The following is a 21199-nucleotide window of genomic DNA, read 5'->3' on the forward strand; positions in this document are numbered from 1 at the left end:
GTGTGTGTGTGTGTGTGTGTGTGTGTGTGTGTGTGTGTGTGTGTGTGTGTGTGTGTGTGTGTGTGTGTGTGTGTGTGTGTGTGTGTGTGTGTGTGTGTGTGTGTGTGTGTGTGTGTGTGTGTGTGTGTGTGTGTGTGTGTGTGTGTGTGTGTGTGTGTGTGTGTGTGTGTGTGTGTGTGTGTGTGTGTGTGTGTGTGTGTGTGTGTGTGTGTGTGTGTGTGTGTGTGTGTGTGTGTGTGTGTGTGTGTGTGTGTGTGTGTGTGTGTGTGTGTGTGTGTGTGTGTGTGTGTGTGTGTGTGTGTGTGTGTGTGTGTGTGTGTGCATGGAGTGCATGGCGAGCCACAAAGTTACAAAATAGGCATCCTGCTCCGACGCGGCAGATCACAATCGGAATACAGACTCTGGTCTAGCTTACATGCGTGGACGAAAAAAGAGTTTGCAAAGTTCTATATTGCAATAAGGAGGATGAGCTGAAGTGATATAGGATTACTATATTAAACAATGCCAAGCGATGGAGAAAACGCGAAAACAACTAAAAAAGACTAAAAAACTAGTTGGAATCATCTTTTTTCCATCGCTTTTTCTTCTTACATGTATTTATCCTTTCCATTTTACATTGTTTTCGCATCGTCTCCATCGCTTGGCATTGTAATCCAATGTCACTTCAGCTCATTCTCCTTATTGTGATATTGAAATTGTTGTCTCCTCGCCGAATACTGTAAAGCCATATGTAACGAAGTGCTAACTCTAACGAGTTAACGAGGAGAAATCTGTCGTTAAAATAGAAATCGTTATACAGAAATCGATACATATACTGTCCTATTGAGCGTTGAGAATAAGTGAGAATCGTTACCTTTGGTACACGTAAACCAGTCGATTTTGGGAAATCGTTATAATTATATGCGCCTGGTTAGAATAATGGCTTTTACAGTATTTAAAGTTCTATATGCCATGAACAAACGACTCATGATGAAAAACAGTTTATCAAATAAGCAATCGGATAAGTTTGCACAACTGATGAAATATTTGCGAAGAATAATACGTTTCAAGAGTTGTGGTAAGAAAGTCCGGATCAAGCTGTGCAAAATATTCAGCTGTAAACTGCACGTAATAGAAACACGCCAGTGAATATGGGAGCAGTATTGTAATAGAAACACTGAGTACACACACATACACACCATGTACACAAAAACACACACATACCTACATGTACATCATAGGTCAGTGATGCACTACACACCAGAACTTAGACAACGACACAATAATAATAATAATAATAATAATAATAATAATAATACCCGAGTTTCAAATAATAATAATAATAATAATCCAGGGGCGATTGTGGGAAGCAATGAAGTGCTCCTAGATTTGTGGAGCAGGAACTCAACAGGAAAGCCATAAAATGGCATGTAGGAATCAAGCACACCACCATCACATGCAGAGATAACATCCACTGACCCGCAATGAATACTAAGTTAGCATGAAGCGCAGGGCACTGAATGTGCGTCAAGTTCATACCACTGCAAGAATCGGAAACATGATCATCCAAAGTGTCACACAGGTGCTCGTACATGTATGTAGGCCCAAGTCAACACATCACAAATTAATAAGTTGGAAATTGAAAACTGATTTTCGGTTACTAAACCATAAAGCACGGACTAGAGAGTGATACTAAGGATAGTTGAGTGAGAGTCACCTGGTTGACACAGATCGAGGAGAGGGAGGGGAGAGAGGTTGATTGCAGATGATAATAGGATTATTGGTTGTAATGTGCAGGATGGTACCACTCTGGAGCTTCTCCATCCAATACCATGTCGTCGGGATGATAATGAGAATGTTCCTCTTCCCAGTTCATAGATGTACCATGTGCCACCGGTGGCGCTGCATGGTGCTCAACATGTGACCTGGCATGCGATGGTAGCCGTTGTCCACCATATGCGTCGTCGTGTTGTGGCATGTGTGGACGATGCTGCACTTGGTGTGGAGGATCCACGGGATGTGGGGATGGCCATTGATGACCGTGATGTTGGAGGAGCGGTCGTTTATAGAGATTATGGTGCCTTCCATCATTAGTATGTGAATGTCTCTGCCCGCCGCCATGGAGGTCATTGTCACGTCTGTCATGATACGGCAACATGTGATCAGCACTCTCAACACGGTAGTTGCTGCTGTCGCCTGCTGCCCTACGATGTATTGGTGGCACAGAGCTGCCAAAGCTTGTGTCCCTCTGACCTCCATGCCTGTCACTGGCTGATGTCTGGTGACTTTCGTAATAGTGGTTTTGCTCAGGTATACTGTCTCCCTGATCAGCTAACTCCTCATCCGGCTTGATATGGAAGCGTGTAGCCTGACCTTCATACTCAGTACAGTCGCCAGTAGCTGGTCTGTACACGTCCTCCTTGGGTCTCTCTTCTTGTGCTGTGTCAGAGTCATGATGATGATGATGATGATGATGATGATGATTATGCTCCTCTATACTCTGCTCACATTGCTGCTGTTGCTGTTGCTGCTGCTGTTGCTGCTGTTGCTGTTGTTGCTGCTGCTGGTGCTGTGAGCTGGCTACACTGTGGTAAAGATCAGGTGTGACTACCGCACAGTCGTCACTGCTGGCCACATTTGATGGAGCACTTCCAGAACGAGCGTGGGTGTCCATGGGCATTGTTTGCATTGTTGAATCACTTTGCTCAGGGGCTCGAAACGATAGTGTTGAAGCTGGAGCTATTTCGCTTTCATTGCTCAAGCTAGTGGGTAGTATTCCAGGTTCCTGTTTCACTGTGGCACAATGAGTACTTACGGACGGCATACGCTGATCCCTTGCACAGCTGACTGTGGAGTCAGGAGCTGTTTGGGCTTGCGAGGAGCTAACCACAGTGTTCACATTGGAAGCTTGTGCCTTTAAACGGCCATGTTCCCAGTCCGGCGGCATGCCAGGTGGGTGCCTGCTGCCAGCTGAAACAGGTGAGTGATGGGTTGGTTGCCAACATGGACGAGCAACGGGCGGTCCAGCATGAGTAACGTTACCTGGGGGTGCCATGTGTCGCTGGAAAGGTTGAAATTGCTGAATACAAGACGGAGCACTATTTACGGTTGTTGCTGTCGGTGGACATGGTGGTCGTGGTGGACGTGGTGGACGTGGTGGACATAGTGGACGTGGTGGACATAGTGGACGTGGTGGACATAGTGGACGTGGTGGACATAGCCCAAGAGCTGCTGGTTGTAATGGTGGTCGGGCTGAGTCAGCTTGAATTAGGGATGATGGAGACAGTGGTGGCTGATAATGTTGCTGTGCAGGGTAGAAAGGTGGCTGATGATGCTGAGCAGATGACGGTGGCCGGGGTGGTGTGTATACTGATGGTGCATGTGCTGTATACTGATTAGATGACATCATGCTGCTAGCAGCTGCTCCATAGTAACTAGGGGCTCGTTGCATGCAATGCTGCTGTGCATGCGGTGGTGTATAGTGTGCTGTGTGATAGCCTGCACTGGCAGACTGAACTGCCGGTACAGGCTGCGGCTGTGGCGGCGGAGGACGTACTGCTCCGATAGAAAACGCAGCAGATATAGCTGCAGCCATGCGATCCTCTGGAGTGCGGGCGACAGGAGGGGGTGCTTTAGGTAATGTCAATGTTCCGATACGGAAGCTTGTGCTTGGCGGTGGAGGGACGGGCGGATCCACGTCATCATCAGCAGGTGGGGACGGCGGTAAAGGTATATCGGTCAACTTCATCGTCTTCACTGACTTTGACTCCTTCTCAATTACCCGTTTCTTGTCATCTTGGCTCACTGTCTCTCCTATCGTAGCCGATGCCACTGATGCCACTGATGCCACTGATGATGATGATGAGGAGGAGGAGGAGGAGGAGGAGGAGGAGGAGGACGATGATGATGATGATGATGATGATGATGAGGAGGAGGAGGAGGAGGAGGAGGAGGACGATGATGTCACTGTGCATGTGGCTGTAGCAGCAGCAGCAGCTGTGGTTGCTACTGAAGTGGATGGTGATGTTACTACCACTGCAGTAGATGATGATGATGGTACTTTACTTGTACCTTTAGCACCTGTTACTGTGTTACTCGTTGTCACAGCTTCTGCTGATTTAGCTGCATGTGTGGCAGCTGCTGTTACGGCGGTCACCGTAAATACCTCTGAGTTAAGCTGTGCATCATCCCCATCTGCACAGGAGGCTGCTGCTGCTGCTGCCTCTGCTGCTGCTACTGTTTCTGCTATTTCTGCTGCTGTTGATACGTTGGCCATCATTTCAGCTGATGAGTCTTTACCATCTGAAGCAGTAGTTTCTGAAACACACACATAGCCGGGGGTGGCAGAAAGCCAGTATTTTAGGCTGGTACGGTCAACCATCTCAAGTACTCTTCCGAGGACCTCCATTGGAAATTCTCGACATTTCGAGCCAAAATCTTTACATTTTATTGATTCGCAGGGAACCCCAGGGAAAAAAGACTTTGGTGGTACGGCCAATGCAGCAGTGACCATAGCATATCCAACACCCCTGGTACTGGATGTTGCCTCCGCTCGGTCTTCCGCGTGTCGGTCTCAGTTGCTGTGCACTGGGTGGGAGTATGTGAAGTGGTGTGTGTTGTTTGATGCGCGTGTTAAGGTGCTGAATAGTCCTACCAGCACCAACTAGCACATTGTTGGCATTCAAAGTTCTGTACATTCTTGGCTAAAATGTCCCGTTGCCGGATTTGCATGAGAAAGCTACAAAAGAGATTGTCAACCTTTCTGGCCATCCACAGCTCAAAGAATGACAGCAATCATACTGATATCCTGAAGAAGGGCAAAAGGTTCGCCCAGGCCAGGGTTGCTGAAAGCTGAAAAGCTCTCTATCTCCGAGTTTTTTCTTTCTTTTCGCACATCATCTCGGTCGTTTCGCTCATTAAAATAAATCGACACTTGAGAGAAAAGTCAGGAATCACAGGGGACACAATAATAAGGCAGCGTTAGCAGGGTACCGAAAAACCTGACGACATCAGTGCCCGGCCAAACATGCCACAATGGATATCTCGCTTTCAGCCAAATACCACTGAAGGGGTAATGCACCTCTTCTGGTGCCTCAACAGCATTTCTATTTATTTTCTTGCAACAGTGGACATACATGTATTCGCATCGAAACAAATCACCATAGATTGGCATAAAACCCACGAATCAGCTTACATTCTGTTACTTCTGTACCACTTTATCATCATCATGCAATAGTACTTATGCAACCATCATCAATGAAAGAGTAACAATCTAACCCAGACCAGTGTCCCAACCATAGTAACCATAGCAATGAAAATCAAAAGATACTGTCTCCCCCCCCCCCCCCCCCCCCCCCCCGACGATGCCAATGGTGGCAAAGCAAGCAAAAACCACGAGTCTGTCGATTTAGGGAGCTATTTGTGTGGGTACTGTATGTTCCCTCGGTCTTCCGCATTTCCGTCTCAATTGTTGTGTGCTTGGCCGAAGAACAGTGCTGCTTAATGAAACAGTCGAGACACTTCAGTCAGCGCTGGGCATTGCGCAACCCTAGATCTGCGAACACTGAGCTGCAAAATTGTGCAAGGCACAAACTTGACCCACGCGATCGGATTTCATTGAGCAGCACTGTGTCACACCAGCAATGTTTTCCATCATTCTTCTTTTCTTTTTGTTCATCCCTTTGACTTGTACTTTGTAGAATTTGCTTCATTGTTACCTGTGCCGCTTCACTAGTCTGCTTAGGGTAACATGCACACTAATACTTGTGTGTACCGTTTGTGTCCAGTCCAGCCAAATGGCAAAAGAGAATCATTGAATGGTGAACACCACAACTGCATTACACACTGTCTGCTTACCTGCTTCTTGCGGTGAGGATGTCGCTATACTATCTCCAGGAACAGCATCTGCTGCTGCTCCTTCACTGCACGCAACTTCTTCTTCCTCATTTCGAGGAGCATCATCAGTACAGCCATCGGTTGACAACTTGACATCTTCTTGGACCACAACTAGCTCAGGATCAGGCTTGGGCTCAGGCTTGGGCTCAGGCTTGGGCTCAGGCTTGGGCTCAGGCTCAGGCTTGGGCTCCATTCGAGGAAGTGCAATATTGCCATCACATTTTCCTGATGCAGCGGCCTTTTTCGTATCCTTCGTATCAGTGAGAAGTGGTGGACTACCCTTGCATGTCCTTTGCACAAAGACAACAGCAATTCAAACAATAAGCACACAAAACAAAACACAACAACTGCAGTAGGCATACACCTGTGCCGCAAGGATGGTGTACTCTTATCATGTATGGTGTAATTTCATTCCACCTTATGTTGCAAGACATAGATAGGTCCACCTCAATTGTTTCTCCTCAATACTGATGATGGCTCCTGCATGGCCAAAAAATTGTTTCAGAAAACGGAACTATGCAACGAAGAGACCACTTGCTTTGAGGATGGAGTAGGGCTTTCCGTGTAATGAAGTAACTGCAGTGGAGCCTGTGCATCTCAAGACGTGCATGAACAAATCAACTTTACCTAGCAGAAGTTTCATACTTACATGCTAGAAGCATCCAGGAAATCTTCCAGCATGGATATTTCAATCTACAGAAACACACAAAGACGCACACACAAGTGTAAAAGGCACACGAAGAATGAAAAGGTTTGCAGTGTGGTAGTCCGTATGGATAGGAACCCAGCTGTTCAAATCGCAGTGCTGGAAAGGTGCACAAAACGAAGACAAGAAAAGGACACTTCTCCGTGCTCTACAACAGTGTAACAGAAATAGCAGCCTGAGTAGTGTTCTCCAACTTCACACAGTGTACACTGCAATAAATAGCAGGGTGTGAGCAATGTGCAGTGTGCAGTGCTTGGGGTTGTGCTCAGTGTAGCTATTCCACATTTCTTGGTGAAGGGTGTGCATAGCTATGCACTGCGCACTGGTCGTGGGTGCGGTAATGTTGCACTACTGAGCATTGTTGAGTGTGCTGCGGGAGAAAGAAAACTAGGCGCAGCGGCCTCTTCTATGTGTGTGTGTGTGTGTGCCGTATGAACTGGTAGGGTGTCCATCCCAGGCTCCTGCAGATACCAGTGAGTGTGGATGCTAATGTCGGATCTCAGAGTTGTATGCAGTGTACTGCTATGCAGTTACTGGGTATCTTGCAAATCAGTAAGATGGCAGTCTTGGCTTTTATCTTCATCTCGGTTTGAGTTGTTGGACCTTCATGATTACAAGAGCAATGTGGTGTTGCGTGAGCAGCACCAGAATGGCAATTAACAGTGTCCTGGAATAGTGTGAGGTGCCAGCAGTGAAGTGTGTGTGTGTGGGGGGGGGGGGGGGGATGGGTGGGCCCAGTACTTGTACTTGGTGGAAGATGACCAGACAGAGACTGCCAAGTATTGAACACTGACTCTACCACCTATTCCATTTACACTGTCACTCATTCAATTCCAAACAGACAAGCCAGGGGTTAGAGACAAAGGACACAGTGGCTAGCAAGAAGATGAAACCACTCACCCCAGCTGCATTGAATAGCTTAGCAGCGCTGCTCTCCACATAATCTGCTGCAAATGAGAGAAGTAACATTAGAAGATATCCAGAGTTGAGTGACTAGTTCAGCACCTACTCAACAACACTCACACGTGCGGGTGCCACACCCAATAGGACACCATTAGCCATGCACAGATATAGATAAACATCAAGGTTGAGTATACATGTATGTAATGTAGCCCAGTAGACATGTATGTAATGTAGACATGTATGTAATGTAGCCATGTATGTAATGTAGACATGTATGAACTACTGCTTTACTACTACATACATGTATGAACTACTGCTTTACTACTACATACATGTATCAACTACTGCTTTACTACTACATACAGTCAGACGTCGCTTATCCGGTCTTCCTTTATCCGGATCGCTCACTATCCAGAAGAAAATCTCTGGTTACCGAATTACAGCATACATGTACATTGCGCATACAACATAACCGGACCTCGCGATCCGCATACCGGTGCATGATTTTCTGTACAAACTGGTTCAAATGTGTACAAAAAGCTTCGTCGTATCCGGCTGCAGTAGCTAGGAAAAAGGAAAGAAAATGGAAGGCTGGACAAGAGGCAAGCTGCTAGCTGGCAGGGCAGTCTGAAAACATGACAGCGTGTCGGCGTGCGTAGCCGTGACAACCATGCAGCTTCGATAGTCTACCTTCTTTACTTATTACAGAACCACTATCTTTCTTGTGATTTAGTCTTCTTCATGCAAGTCTATAATATGTACCAGATTGTACTTGTATGCTTTGGTGAATAACCTGCTGGCCAGTGGCCTAACTGTCCCAAGATCACCACTTCCGACCTCTATTTTAAACGGCAATGGTCGTGTGGCAGGCACTGCAGGCGAGGAGCCAAGTTCCTATCTCTGTACAGTCAACCTCGTGAACAACGACCTCAGGCCGCATAACAACGACCTCAGGCCGCATAACAACACAATCTACAGACCTAGTGACATTCGACATTCGCATACTTTCAAACTCAAGGATAATGACAACTCTCGAATCTCATGCAGGATCGAGGATCGTTATTCGAAATGTTGACTGTACACGATCTCTGCTATTCTGTACTCAGCATCAGCAGCAGCAACAGCAGCAGCAAACTGGAAAAAAACATTAACAAATTGAAGACCTTACCTGTTACGAATGAAACATGGCGGAATTTCTCCACACACCGTGCCTGAATTTTCTTCAGCGTATCTAGCCATTGCATCTGAGTAAACGACTCACTGGATAGATCCATGTCATCCAACTAGATATGTCACACACACACACACACACACACACACACACACACACACACACACACACACACACACACACACACACACACACACACACACACACACACACAAACACACACACGTACACACACATGCACAAACACACAAACACACAAACACGGACAGACGGACAGACGGACAGACAGTAGCCAAGCAAACCGTTACATGGCGGGGAAAGTAATCCGGTAGTTCCGTGTAGATTAGCGGACAAGATCAAACAAGAAACTGAACAATCACTAGAGTGCTGACATTGACAGCTAACACTCACCACTCACCTCAGTAAGGACAGCGATGACACCTTCTTTGCGTAGCAGTTCCAAGTCAGTCTGAATAGTAGTGGTCGCAGCAATGCCGCGGTGGGTACACACAATTGCACAAGTAGGTAGTTACAAGGAATAATTTGCACAAAGAGATTCAGACAACGCACGAAGCACAGAACTTTTATACTGAAAAGACTCAAGTGAAGGTAAGACTCTAAACAACTGAAAAAGACTCGACAGCTGAACTGGGAAACTGAAAGACGGATTTATATACGGTACGAGATTGAAGTCCAGTTACGGCTCCGAGCGCTAGCTAGCGATCTATGAATGGCAGCAAGGGACAGTGTCAGTTATGCATCACTGGCCGCATAAGTGCTATTGTGTGGAAGGAAGAACAGATACTATCTAATGTAGGTAGCAAGAGACCTGATGGTGCCAGCAATGAATAGCGCAGTACATAGTGGTTTGTGTAGGAGGAAGTCTCTCTACTACAAAGGGTCATCCACCTCATCAAGCATACCCGGTAAAAGGTTGCATGATCAGCAGCGTCCAGGACCACTCTCCAATTCCAGTTCTGATTCAGGGAGGTGAGTCAGGCTGGTCAGGTTGACACATAAAGTTCAGGTCTACTCTATAGTCAACTTATACCCAGGCCTCCATTGTAAGTAGTCTTCCCTTTTATCCAGTCTTCCCTTGAACCCAGTCTTCCCTTGAACCCAGTCCTTTCTGTAACTAGTTATGGATATCTTCGCAAGACCAACCTGTCCATATTGCTATGTACGATTGCTTACCTTCAGGTTATCAGCCTCATCAGCACAAGAACTGCTGTCGAAGGGCAATATAAAAACACACATATACAAACACACACACACACACACACACACACACACACACACACACACACACATACATACACACACACACACACACACACACTCAATGTCAAAACAGGACTGATGAGTTAAGTAACTTTTAAAGATGGGCCATGACATGAAAAAGAACAATCCACGCAAAGTACAACACATGTAAGCAACTGTACCTTTCAAAGAGAACATGGCCAAATGCTGCCTTGGACAAGAAGAGACTCCATGCCTTTCTTTTGGATTTCAGAAAGCTCACCAGCTGCTTCATAGTCTCTGCAAAATGCACAATACAATCATAATACAACCATAATGCATAGTCATACATAGTCATACAATCATAGCCATACATAGGTGACAATGAAACCAGGCCACTACACTGACCAGTTCAAACACTGTTTGCAGTACTTGTAACCAAGATACAGGAACTCTTCTAAGATGCTGTATGTAGCAGGTAGCAGAGTAGTAGCTTAGGAAAACAAAGCACACAGCATGCAACTATTACCTTGTGCTGTGTTCAACATTGCAGCTGCATCAGCCACAAGGACACCCGTTGACTTGGGGAAGAATTCCTTTAACTGTCCTGTCTGTAGTTCTGTGAGCAGCATGACGACATCAGAGTTTACCAAGATTTCACTTACATATTACACACAGAAGCTGAGCTGCCATCATTTTTCGTAGATCATATATCTTATAGCATTGTGTACCTTCCCCTTTCTTAGGGGACTTTCCCTAGCTAGGCACACATTCTCTGCAAACCAACAAAATGACACATGTCAGACCTTGCCTGCTAAGTACACAACCCCACTATCACTTCAACAATAGATTCTACTTGTAGTTCGCAACACGGATGAAGTTGAGGCAGTACGGACCGAGTGAGGGAACATGCTCTTCATCCATGAACTGTCGCTTACCCCCAGCCATTCAGCATTCCTCAAATAGTTTCTGATTCTATAACAAAGAGTGTTTCCGCTGAGACCTACCTCCTTACCTTTCAAGGAATTGAATGCTGCAAATCGCACTCTAGGAATGCTTTTCAATGCATGTAGTCGTGGCAGCCTGGGGATAACATGGTCAGGGAGGAAACAAGCATGCCCGGCAGGATAGGCAAGGCAGTGGTGAGAATGCACTCTTAGACTGTGACAGTGTACATGAACCGATTCACAGTACTTTGTACCATCCTACCCTCTTACAAAGTACATGTATGCATGTCACATGACGTTGTCTGGTCAACAGCCAATCAGAGACATTGCAGGCCATGTGAATATCTTCGTATGGGCAGTTGAATATACAGTAAAACCTGGTGTAAGCGACCTCTGGTTTTAGCGACCACCTGCTTTGCGCGACCGTTTTTCCATGCACCGACAGTTTTACACAGAAACTGCACCGGATACAGCGACCACCCGCTTTCCGCGACCCATTTTTAGTGTACCAAGTGCCATATCGGACCTGCACACAGCGACCAAAACTAACCAAAAGTGCCATCTTGGCTGGCAGGGCTGACTGCAACAGGGTTGAAGTGTGGCTCTGAAGCAAGTGCGTGCAGTCAACAGAAGTGACAAGTGACAGAGCAGGATGCGCTGCATGCACTTGAGTGGGGTGTGCTTTGCCCGCATGAGAGTATTCTATGCTCCACACCTGTCAATATGAGTACAGTCATGGAAGTGTCACTTTTAAACCAGGTTTTACTGTAGGCACAATGCTACGTTCACGTGGCTTGGATCTTGCTACATTTCACTTGTCACGACTAGCTGGACCATTCCAAGCCAGAAGATTTCCATGTAATTTGGCTGCCGACTTTGACAACTGCCTGCGCCTATGTTCATTTAACATACACTACAGCCTACATGATCTGGAAAATGTATTGTACATACTTGCTAGCTGCTCTGCTGGCTAAACACCAGTACACCAGTTATATGTACATGTACATGCTCTCAAGCAGTGCATACACTAGACATAGAGCACACAATGCCAGTACACCAGTCCTGATACATGCTCTCAAGCAGTGCATGCACTAGACATAGAGCACTCAATACCAGTACACCAGTCCTGATACACGCTCTCGAGCAGTGCACGCACCAGACATACTGTACAGCGCATAACATAGTGTTACATGCAGACATGCAGGCATGCTCCGTCTTACCTATCAACACTGGCCAGTCTGTTGCCATTCCATAAGACAATGATATCAGAGTTCTTATCGGTCCCTGCTAGCTCCAATGCACCAGTCGGTGACAACGGTAGATCGTTCTTTGCAAACTGCTCCTACAAACAGCAATGCAAAGACACGGCGCACACAGTACACAATGTGCATCACAGTACTCATAGCATAAGCGGCAAGCACACACTTACATGAAGTACATCTTCAACTCGCCAGGAAGAAACAGTCTACAAGAAAAGATTTTAGTAACATATCAGAGAACGTAAAAGCATGCCTGTGCCTGTAATATCGTGGATAAACAAGCACGCCTGCGTCTGCTATGCCATGGATGTACGAGTACAAAGGCTAACACAATGCCTTCTCACCTGAGCATGCTTGGCCAGTACATCGCCATCTTCTACATGTACAACGGTTCTGAATGACGCCATAGAGGTCAGGTCAATCAATCTAGTACGTGACGATTCATCAGTGCTGTCCATCTCACTTGCAGACGCTTGCGTTTGTGCTGACGTGTCTGGCGATTCAGAAGCTTGTGGATCCTTCAAGCCTTTCCCAGTTTGTTGTGAATACAGCGAAGGTAGTGTTTGACGAGGTGGTGTAGCAATTCGAGTAGAACGTGTACTTGTACACAGGCCTGGCGTCTTGTCCGAATATTTGTCAAGGATCTGCCGGAGATAAGCACTGGGTTTCAAATCCCTGCTTGTTGCGGCTTTGCTCACAGTGTTCAGTGGTCGGGCAAGCAGTGGTTGTAGAATCTTGGATGGCTTGAAGAAGGAATACCTAGGTGGCTGTGAGGAAGCTTGGACAACTGGCTGGCTAGAAACTGGACTGGCTTGCTGGAGCTGAGAGAGTGGAGAGGATATCCCGGACACTGTAGTCTTCATCTCCGCTGCAGAGCTGGCCGCCTTCTGACTCGATGTCGATGTTGACAATTCCAGTATGCCGTTGCTTGCGGTTGCATCCTTGACTGCAAAGCGATGGCCTAAGCGCCGGCCAGTGACCGTAGAGCTGTTCCAGTGAAAACCTGAAAGGCCTCTCCGACTTTTAGCATTCGTCCTAACTTTTTCTACACTTGTTGATGTTGTTGCAGAATGCTGTGACTTATCAGAATGCTGTGACTTATCAGAATGCTGTGACTTATCAGAATGCTGTGACTTATCAGAATGCTGTGACTTATCAACACTGGAGGTCTCCAATGGCTTCCTGCTGGGTTCAGACATTGGCGGTGGTGATGAGGGAGAACCCTCGCTTTCATCTGAGAATGCTCTCAATGAAGAGAGGCTGGTAGACGGCGCAATAAGCTGCGCATGTGAGTGAAGAGTGTGTTTCTGAGACGACACTTTGCTACTCTGCACTTGCCCAGCATCGGCCCTATTATCCATGGCTGGCACAAATGATGGAATGTTCCGTGCTTGCTTAGGAGTGGCCACATTCTCCTTCATCAGCTCTTTGTGATTAGGAGTGGCCACATTCTCCTTCATCAGCTCTTTGTGATGACCTGGCCCACTGTCACTGTCACTACCACTGCAGCTCTTGTCATCACCATCATTTCTACTCGCTCTTTGTCTGCTTCGCCACGAGACACTTTTATCACGGGTTTTATCACGGGTTTTATCACGGGTTTTATCACGGGTTTTACCACAGGGCTGAGAGTATCCTGTAGTAGGTGCTGGCATGGGACTTGAAGGTTTCCGAATAGGCGAGTACCGTGATCTTGATGAAGCAGAGAACAGTAATTTTCTACGACTGTCCCCTCCGCGAGCAGTGTCTGTATTCTGCAGCTGCTGCTGCTGCTGCTGGCGGCCATCACGCTCAGTACTGTGGCTGGACTGCCGTGCTGTGCTCGAATCATCTTCCTTGGACCTGGACCGGTAGTGTGATTGTTCGCTTCTCGGCAGCATAGTCCGGACAAGTTTGGCAGCCCTGCGGCCGTGCATCACATCAGAATCACTGGATGAAAGCTTAGAGGTTCGCTTGCGACTGCTCTCACATGCCTTGCTAGAGGTGACTTGACTCTGAGATGCCTTGCCTTTCTTACTTTTCTTTGGTGCGCCATATTTTGAAGGTGGAGCTGTTGCTGCCGCTGCTACTGGAGATGCTGATTCAGAAGGGGATACAGATCTTGATCTGGCTTTCAAATTGCTTTTCTTCTTCTTTTTCTTCTTTTTCTTGTGAGAATTGGTTGATGTAGAATGAGCAGTACTACTTACTCTCTGCGGTGGCGGCGTACTGTCTTCAGGTTTCTTGGAGCTCGGTTTCTTCTTTTTCTTCTTCTTAGGCTGCTTCTGTTTACGACTGCCAGCACTAACACTGCCGCCACTACGGTGAGCCTTTTTGTGACGATGCTTGCGTTTCTCTTGCCTTGCTCGTCCTTGCCAAGAGTGCTGCTCAGTAGTGCGTGAATCTGAACCTGCTTCACTACTGGATGAGCTGCTGTCATGACACCCAGCTGAAGCATGGCGGTCTCCTTCGGTCAAGTCCAGAGCTGCTGTGGACGTGTCTGGATAGGGCACAGGGCTCTGACTTCGGCTCACCAACCTGTCAGCCGAACGACGGACTGGTGGAGGAGGAGAACGGTGAATACCTTGCATAGACAGCTGGTCCGAATCAAGAACTTCAACTTCCTCACCGACAAGTGGCTCATACTCCATTGCACTGTCCAAATCACCAGCTGTGAGATACGTTGATGTTCCATACGCACTAGAAGTATTGACTGCCTTAGACTGCAGCTGACCTGATGGATCATCAGTATGCAGTGCTGTTGCACCTGTACCGTCAGTAGGTACAGTTCCAGGACGGGATGTAAGATGCTGAGGTGATTCCACTGCAGACACCTGGTGATCATGACCTACACCTGACAGGCTGTGATGTTGGTTGTGAGAAACATTGGCAGGGTTACCGATAGAGATTGCAGTGGCACTGGAGCGAGCAAAGCTGCCAGCAGATCGCTGTACATGCCGATGTGATGACGCAGGAGGCATTGCCACTGAATCCTGTGATTGAGTAGACCCAGTGACCTCTCCAGCGTCGGCAGCTCTGTTAGAGCCCGCACTACGGAACTGCTGTGTCATCAATAGCTGAACAACTTGCTGTTGAATACGCTCTGAGACAGCAACAGAATCCAACCTAGATTCACATAACAGCACAGACACCAACAGCACAGACACCAATAGCAGCAGCAGCAGCAGCAACAGCAGCAACAGAAGGAGGAATTAGAAATTATCCAATGGTTAACAAGTTCAGCCAGGCTCAAGACACCGAGTTGAATGGTAAGAGTTCTACCATGGTTAGTAACACGACATGCTCAGTAACAATTCTATTTGAGAACTGCTTTGCTGACAAATCTGTCCATTTAACTCCACTTCACACTGCTATTGTGTGAGTACATACACGCATACATGGCATACACTACAAGTTGTTTGAATACATACACGCATGTACAGCTGTATTCTGTATGCATGAACACACTAACCGTACACACATGAGCAGCACACATTCCTTGTCTCCCCTAGGTACAAGTACAAGTATGTAGTTCTTACTGTGCTGTGTTCTTGGACATGATATCGGCCACGGCACTTGTCAATTCATTGACACGCTCTGGCGGTAATGCTAAAAGGTAGCGCACACAAGGCCACAAAAGAACACACAGAGACAATACACAACACAGATAAATCACACGTTGTTATCATGAGTCTTCTTCAAGTGCTCGTTAGGGGTCCTCAGACCAGTAAAAGTGCCGTGTTCTAGTTTCTTTGCTAGCATGGTAGAGTTACATCCTGTCAATGTTTATACGAATATAGCCCACCAATGTAGTGGCTCCAACATTGAAATCTCAGTCTTAGCAATGATTGAGATTTATTGCTGAAGATGGGCCTGGCCCGAAATTTGGATTTCATTTAATAATTTTGGAAGAATTTGTAGCCGAGAGACCATTCTTGGTTAGTGGTGTATAGCTGTGTTTAAATAGCAATGATCAATTCTACCAAATAAGGAGTTCTTGATGGGTTACTACAACATCTAAAAGGAGTTGCTAATCTTGCTGGTAGGACTCCTGTTAGCAAAACATTACAGCGTACCTGCGAGTGAAAGGAGGAGGAATGGGTTGCTTGATGCCACTTGCATGAGCTTGGCCATGGCAAGAGATGACGGCACACTACCCATGAGCGCTGATGCCATTGTATTGCCACCGACTGCTCGGCCTTGAGGCTGTACTGCCGGTGGCTGTGTGCTTGTATGTACATACCCAGTAGGTATACCGTCCACAACATCAGTGTGCGGGTAATCAGTAGTGTGCTGGTGTACTGACACTCCTGATGGCTCATCCACATTACGGGCCGAGGAAGGGGTGAACCCCTGATTTAGTGCAGCACCTAAGTTAGGACCCACAGAACTTGTTGAAGCAGTACTGCCAACAGTGGCACTACCAGCAGTACTGTCACCACCACGAAGACCAACACCAGAGATTGTGCCTTGTCTAGATTCCCTATCAGAGTACCTAGCACCTGCAGCAGGGTGATGGCTTTGTTCTGTTGGTGGTGTCAGGTGTGAGGGCTGCTGCTTTTGTTGTTGTTGCTGTTGTTGTTGCTGATGTTGCTGCTGATGTTGCTGCTGGTGCTGCGGATGTTGCTGCTGATGCTGATGCTGCTGCTGCTGCTGCTGTAGCTGGCTGTTGGTCTGATGGGACTGTGAATGAAGCTGATGCTGTGGTTGATGCTGCATGTGCGACTGCGGTGGAATGAAGGGTAGTTGTGTATCACTATCCTGCTCCTGATTGTATAACTGGGGTGTTGGATCATGCTGCTGCTGCTGCTGGTGGTGCTGCTGGGGTGATGGGTGTTGATGCTGTAATTGCTGCTGTTGCTGTTGTTGTGGCTGCTGCTGCTGTTGCTGCTGTTGTTGCTGCTGCTGTTGATTTCCTTGCTGAAAGGTGTCAGAACTGATGGGCTCTTCCTTGATGACAATAACTTTACTTGGATGCTGAGCAATGGCTGGTTCATTCCTGACAGGTGCTGTTTGCTGCATAGAACTCCCCGCTGTGCCAGCAGAAGTCATATTGTCACTAATGGTTGGCCCGTGAGAGGGTACCATGTCTGAACATGGCTGTGAAGGTCCTGTGTTTGCAGGTGAACTACCAGAAGCTGCATTGTGCCGTGGAGGTAGCGGCATTGTTGCTTCAGCAGGAAGTCTCTCTTCATGTGGCGGAACAAGCATTGCACCTGGAGTTTTGCCAGCTACACTAGAATGACCAGGGTGGTCAGCAGGCACAGATGGCATTGAAGGTATGGCCTTGTCTGGCTTACAAGCAATCTTCGGTAAGGACCGCGGGTCTTCTCGGTGTCGTTTGACATTCTCCGCAGTCGCCGCGCCGACCAAACCACTGACATTCTCCGCAGTCGCCGCGCCGACCAAACTACTGACTGAAGCAACACCATTACCTGCACCAGCAGCAGCAGCATTACCGGAATTTGCCAGACTACCAGAAGGGGACATTGACCTGCCACTGTGTTGCATTGCCAACGGTGGCTCACCCTTCCTCTTCACACGCACCTTTGTGGAGTATGTACGTGGTGGTTCGGCACTAAGAGTGGCTGAAAAGACACACACATACATACACACGCATACATACACACATACACACACATACACACACACACACACACACACACACACACACACACACACACACACACACACACACACACACACACACACACACACACACATATATACACACCCACACACGCAAAAGATGACTCTCATTGCTAACAGTTACGAATGGCTAACAGTTGATTCGACTAGCTTTTCACCGTTGCATCTCAATTGCAATGTCCCTAAGTGATCATTCTACACAATGACAATAGTGAATTCTTCAAATCACAAAAAAACCTTCCTTCGACGGTCTCTTCACTGCATTTGAGAACAAACAAACTTGCAAGTAACAGAAACCAATACTTGGGCTGGGGGGGGGGGGGGCATCATCAGGGTTAATAAGAAACGAAGAGTGGGTGCACCTAGTATATGCATGGAAACACTACAGCAGGTGAGAAGACTACAGCAATGGTACAAAACTCTGCATTTACAATGTTGAACTCACTGTAACGTGTGTGGCTTGTGTTTATGTGGCAAGACTGGCGTGTGAGAAAGACATGATGTAATACCAAACATAACCGACTGACCAGGTGCTACTGTTCGTGTGACTGTAGATGAGAGGTATTTTAGTTCTAGTTTTGACATGTCTGGCATTCACCCGTCTTCCACAGACAGACAGACAGACAGACAGACAGACAGACAGACAGACAGACAGACAGACAGACAGACAGACAGACAGACAGGCAGGCAGGCAGGCAGGCAGGCAGACAGGCAGACAGGCAGGCAGACAGGCAGGCAGACAGGCAGGCAGGCAGGCAGGCAGGCAGGCAGGCAGGCAGGCAGGCAGGCAGGCAGGCAGGCAGGCAGGCAGGCAGGCAGGCAGGCAGGCAGGCAGGCAGGCAGGCAGGCAGGCAGGCAGGCAGGCAGGCAGGCAGGCAGGCAGACATACACCAGTGTAGTGTCACCACATAAGCTTCAGTGATTGACTTAGTGCAATGTTGTGATTGCTTAGTTTTTGTACCATTGGTGAAGTCTTCTAAATAGCCCATCATGAATGTATTAATAAATTAATGTAATAAACACAAGTGAATATAAATGCAATACAAAACTGGTGTTGTCTTCTCACCTATTGCAGTCCTGGCATGATTGTACTTCTATACTAGGTGCACCTCACTGTTCGTTTCCGCTTTTTAACCCTGATGATAACCCCCAGCCAAAATATCAGTTTCTATTTCTTGATGACTTCTTGACGATTGCCTGAGATGGCATGACACTTGAAGTTGTGGACTGCTACTCTGGCCAACTTGTGCTTACTGTTTTGCCATAGGCTGTTCTCGAATGCAGTGAAGAGATCATTGAAGGAAGATTTCCTGATTTAAAAAAAGAATACATTGCCTGCAGTGGAGTGTGCGCACTCTGTACAGCTGTGATTATTCAAGTACAAAAAAATGGTCATTTTCTTTTCTCATCCGACTATGCACTTCTCATGTGAGTATGCATGGCTGTGTCACACAGAGCCCACCACAGCCATGAACTTGAGCTGTTCCATCATCCTCTAGTCTATTCGATAAACAGTCTGACATATCAATAATTGTTGAGTTAAGCAAGTTTTTCGGCTGCTTGGGCCACTCCATGCAGGCATGGCTAAGACTAACTGATGCTGAGTCTGAATTAGCACAACTATGCACAAGTTAACCGCCCATTCACCCCCTCTTCAATTTCAAACTGGCTACAACCCTGACCGTCATCTATACTTCAACCTTCTGAGATTTTGTCTCTGATGTCCACAAGAACGTGAACTTAATCAGTCTGTAACTTCAGCTAAGCCTATTGCCCATCATCGCTTTCTGATGAAGTTTCTAAGCTCAAGGATGAATGTCTGGCTATCCCCCGACATCCCCTGATAGTTATTTTCATAGCGCCATCAGTGGATTGCATTCAGATAACTGCTAGCAATGCCCGTGAACTGCTGCTCACTGATACTGTTTGTTACTAGGCTTGCCTGGAACGGCAGTGATAGCATCGAGTTTGCTAAGAAAACCAGAGCTGTGGACTTGCATGGTTATCCTACAGTAAATGACATACCGGTATCTCCAATAATAATTCTGCCGTCATCACCACACAACAATGAAGTCATGAAGGATCATTGTGGTGTGGTGATGACGGCAGAACTTACTAGCTTACTCATATCCTATTTATTCCAATGATAACCTCCAAGTATCAAACCTATATTGCGATCAATAACTATTTTAAAAGAGGTGAACAAGATGTTTGGTAGAAGAAGAAGTGTAGTTGGTAACCGCCCCTGGGTCCCAACTTCTCATGTTGCGCTTGACAGAAGTTTGCATCGTTGTCATCAGGAGTGTCGCTGTGAGCACGTGCTTACTGTAAACTGGCCAGCGATTGTCGTGCGCATCAAACAACACATAACTGACAAGCTACCTCTTGACACCCGCCACCTAGCCAGAAGTGCCAGTGGCATCACCCTGCACCTGAACTAAGGCTAAAGGAGGAGCCAGTGTGTAGGTCGGAGCAGCTGCAGCGCTATCACCCCACAGGGTGCAATAGGTGGGTGGCACTGTCGTTGTGTACCGGAGGTGTTGTACATCCAGAGCAGCCGGAAACCTGTGCTGTGCGTACAGAAGCAGCTTGTCAAGGTGTTGAAACTTTTTACCTTCAAGTGACAAGGGATGTGAGATCTTCTCTCCAAGTGGATAAACCAGTGTCCAGGATGATGTACATGTAGAAGAAACAAATCCTTTGAAGGAGAGCTCTGTGCCAGAACAGCTTTGCAGCTTAGAGAGCGTGTGTGGGCAGGCGTGTATTTACCGCCATATTGCCAGGCGTGTATTTATCGCCTTGGTCTTCTTCTCCTCCATGTGAGACAATGACCACTGTTGATAACTTACGTATTACTACAAGTATGTGCTTTGAGAGTCTTGAGTGCTGAGACTGTATACGGCTTACAATACTGCCAGGTGTGTAGTTACGACACACATACAAACCATAAGTACAGCTGCAGTGGAGTCTTCAACTTCATTCTCCCAAATCCTTGGAAGCTAGGAAATTGCAGTCATGATGATAGTGAAGGTTGGAAATGGGGACCACGAAGAAGAATATACTGGCGTTTGGCAGCGCAGGAAGTGGAAAGTCCACCATTTCCCCTGTGGGTCAACGGCTCGCTATGGAACACTGGTGATCTGGTGCTGGACATAGAGCCTGGGGTGCGCGCTGAAAGTATGTTGTGGGAATTACTGGCACACGGATTCGCCGCCGGAGGATAAGCTGTGGGAGTTACACATTTCCGCCATCATCCACCTCGCCCTTGTATGGTCCTGGGTGGCTCAGATGAATGCAGTCTGGGGAAATGCAGTGAGTACATGCGAGACATGCTGCTGGAAGAGACACTATGAGCGTACTTGTACATAAACACAGGACTGCCTGTATCTCCAGAGTGGTTTATCGGTCTTGACACAGACGTACCCAATTGAAGAAGGAAAGAACGAAAGTTAACTCATTATGCATTGTTGTC

The 21199-nt window shown here is 47.2% G+C and overlaps 1 protein-coding gene across 1 annotated transcript in view; it reads right to left on the bottom strand.

Moving 5' to 3' along the window:
* Positions 1-731: 731 nt before the first annotated feature.
* The window catches only part of LOC135806645 (serine-rich adhesin for platelets-like), a 39592-nt gene continuing 19124 nt past the window's right edge, over positions 732-21199 (bottom strand). The window contains exons 8-21 of the mRNA XM_065320873.1: positions 16155-17666; positions 15618-15687; positions 12444-15204; positions 12061-12182; positions 10909-10976; positions 10423-10512; positions 10097-10193; positions 9849-9882; positions 9073-9123; positions 8652-8766; positions 7481-7527; positions 6524-6567; positions 5836-6164; positions 732-4296 (exon numbers count right to left, since the gene is read on the bottom strand). Of these exons, the coding sequence (XP_065176945.1) occupies positions 1757-4296; positions 5836-6164; positions 6524-6567; positions 7481-7527; positions 8652-8766; positions 9073-9123; positions 9849-9882; positions 10097-10193; positions 10423-10512; positions 10909-10976; positions 12061-12182; positions 12444-15204; positions 15618-15687; positions 16155-17666 (7880 nt within the window). The 3' untranslated portion in view covers positions 732-1756. The remainder of the gene's footprint in view (positions 4297-5835; positions 6165-6523; positions 6568-7480; positions 7528-8651; positions 8767-9072; positions 9124-9848; positions 9883-10096; positions 10194-10422; positions 10513-10908; positions 10977-12060; positions 12183-12443; positions 15205-15617; positions 15688-16154; positions 17667-21199) is intronic.

This window comes from Sycon ciliatum, chromosome 1 (assembly GCF_964019385.1).
Source record: "Sycon ciliatum chromosome 1, ocSycCili1.1, whole genome shotgun sequence".
Lineage (NCBI taxonomy): Eukaryota > Metazoa > Porifera > Calcarea > Leucosolenida > Sycettidae > Sycon > Sycon ciliatum.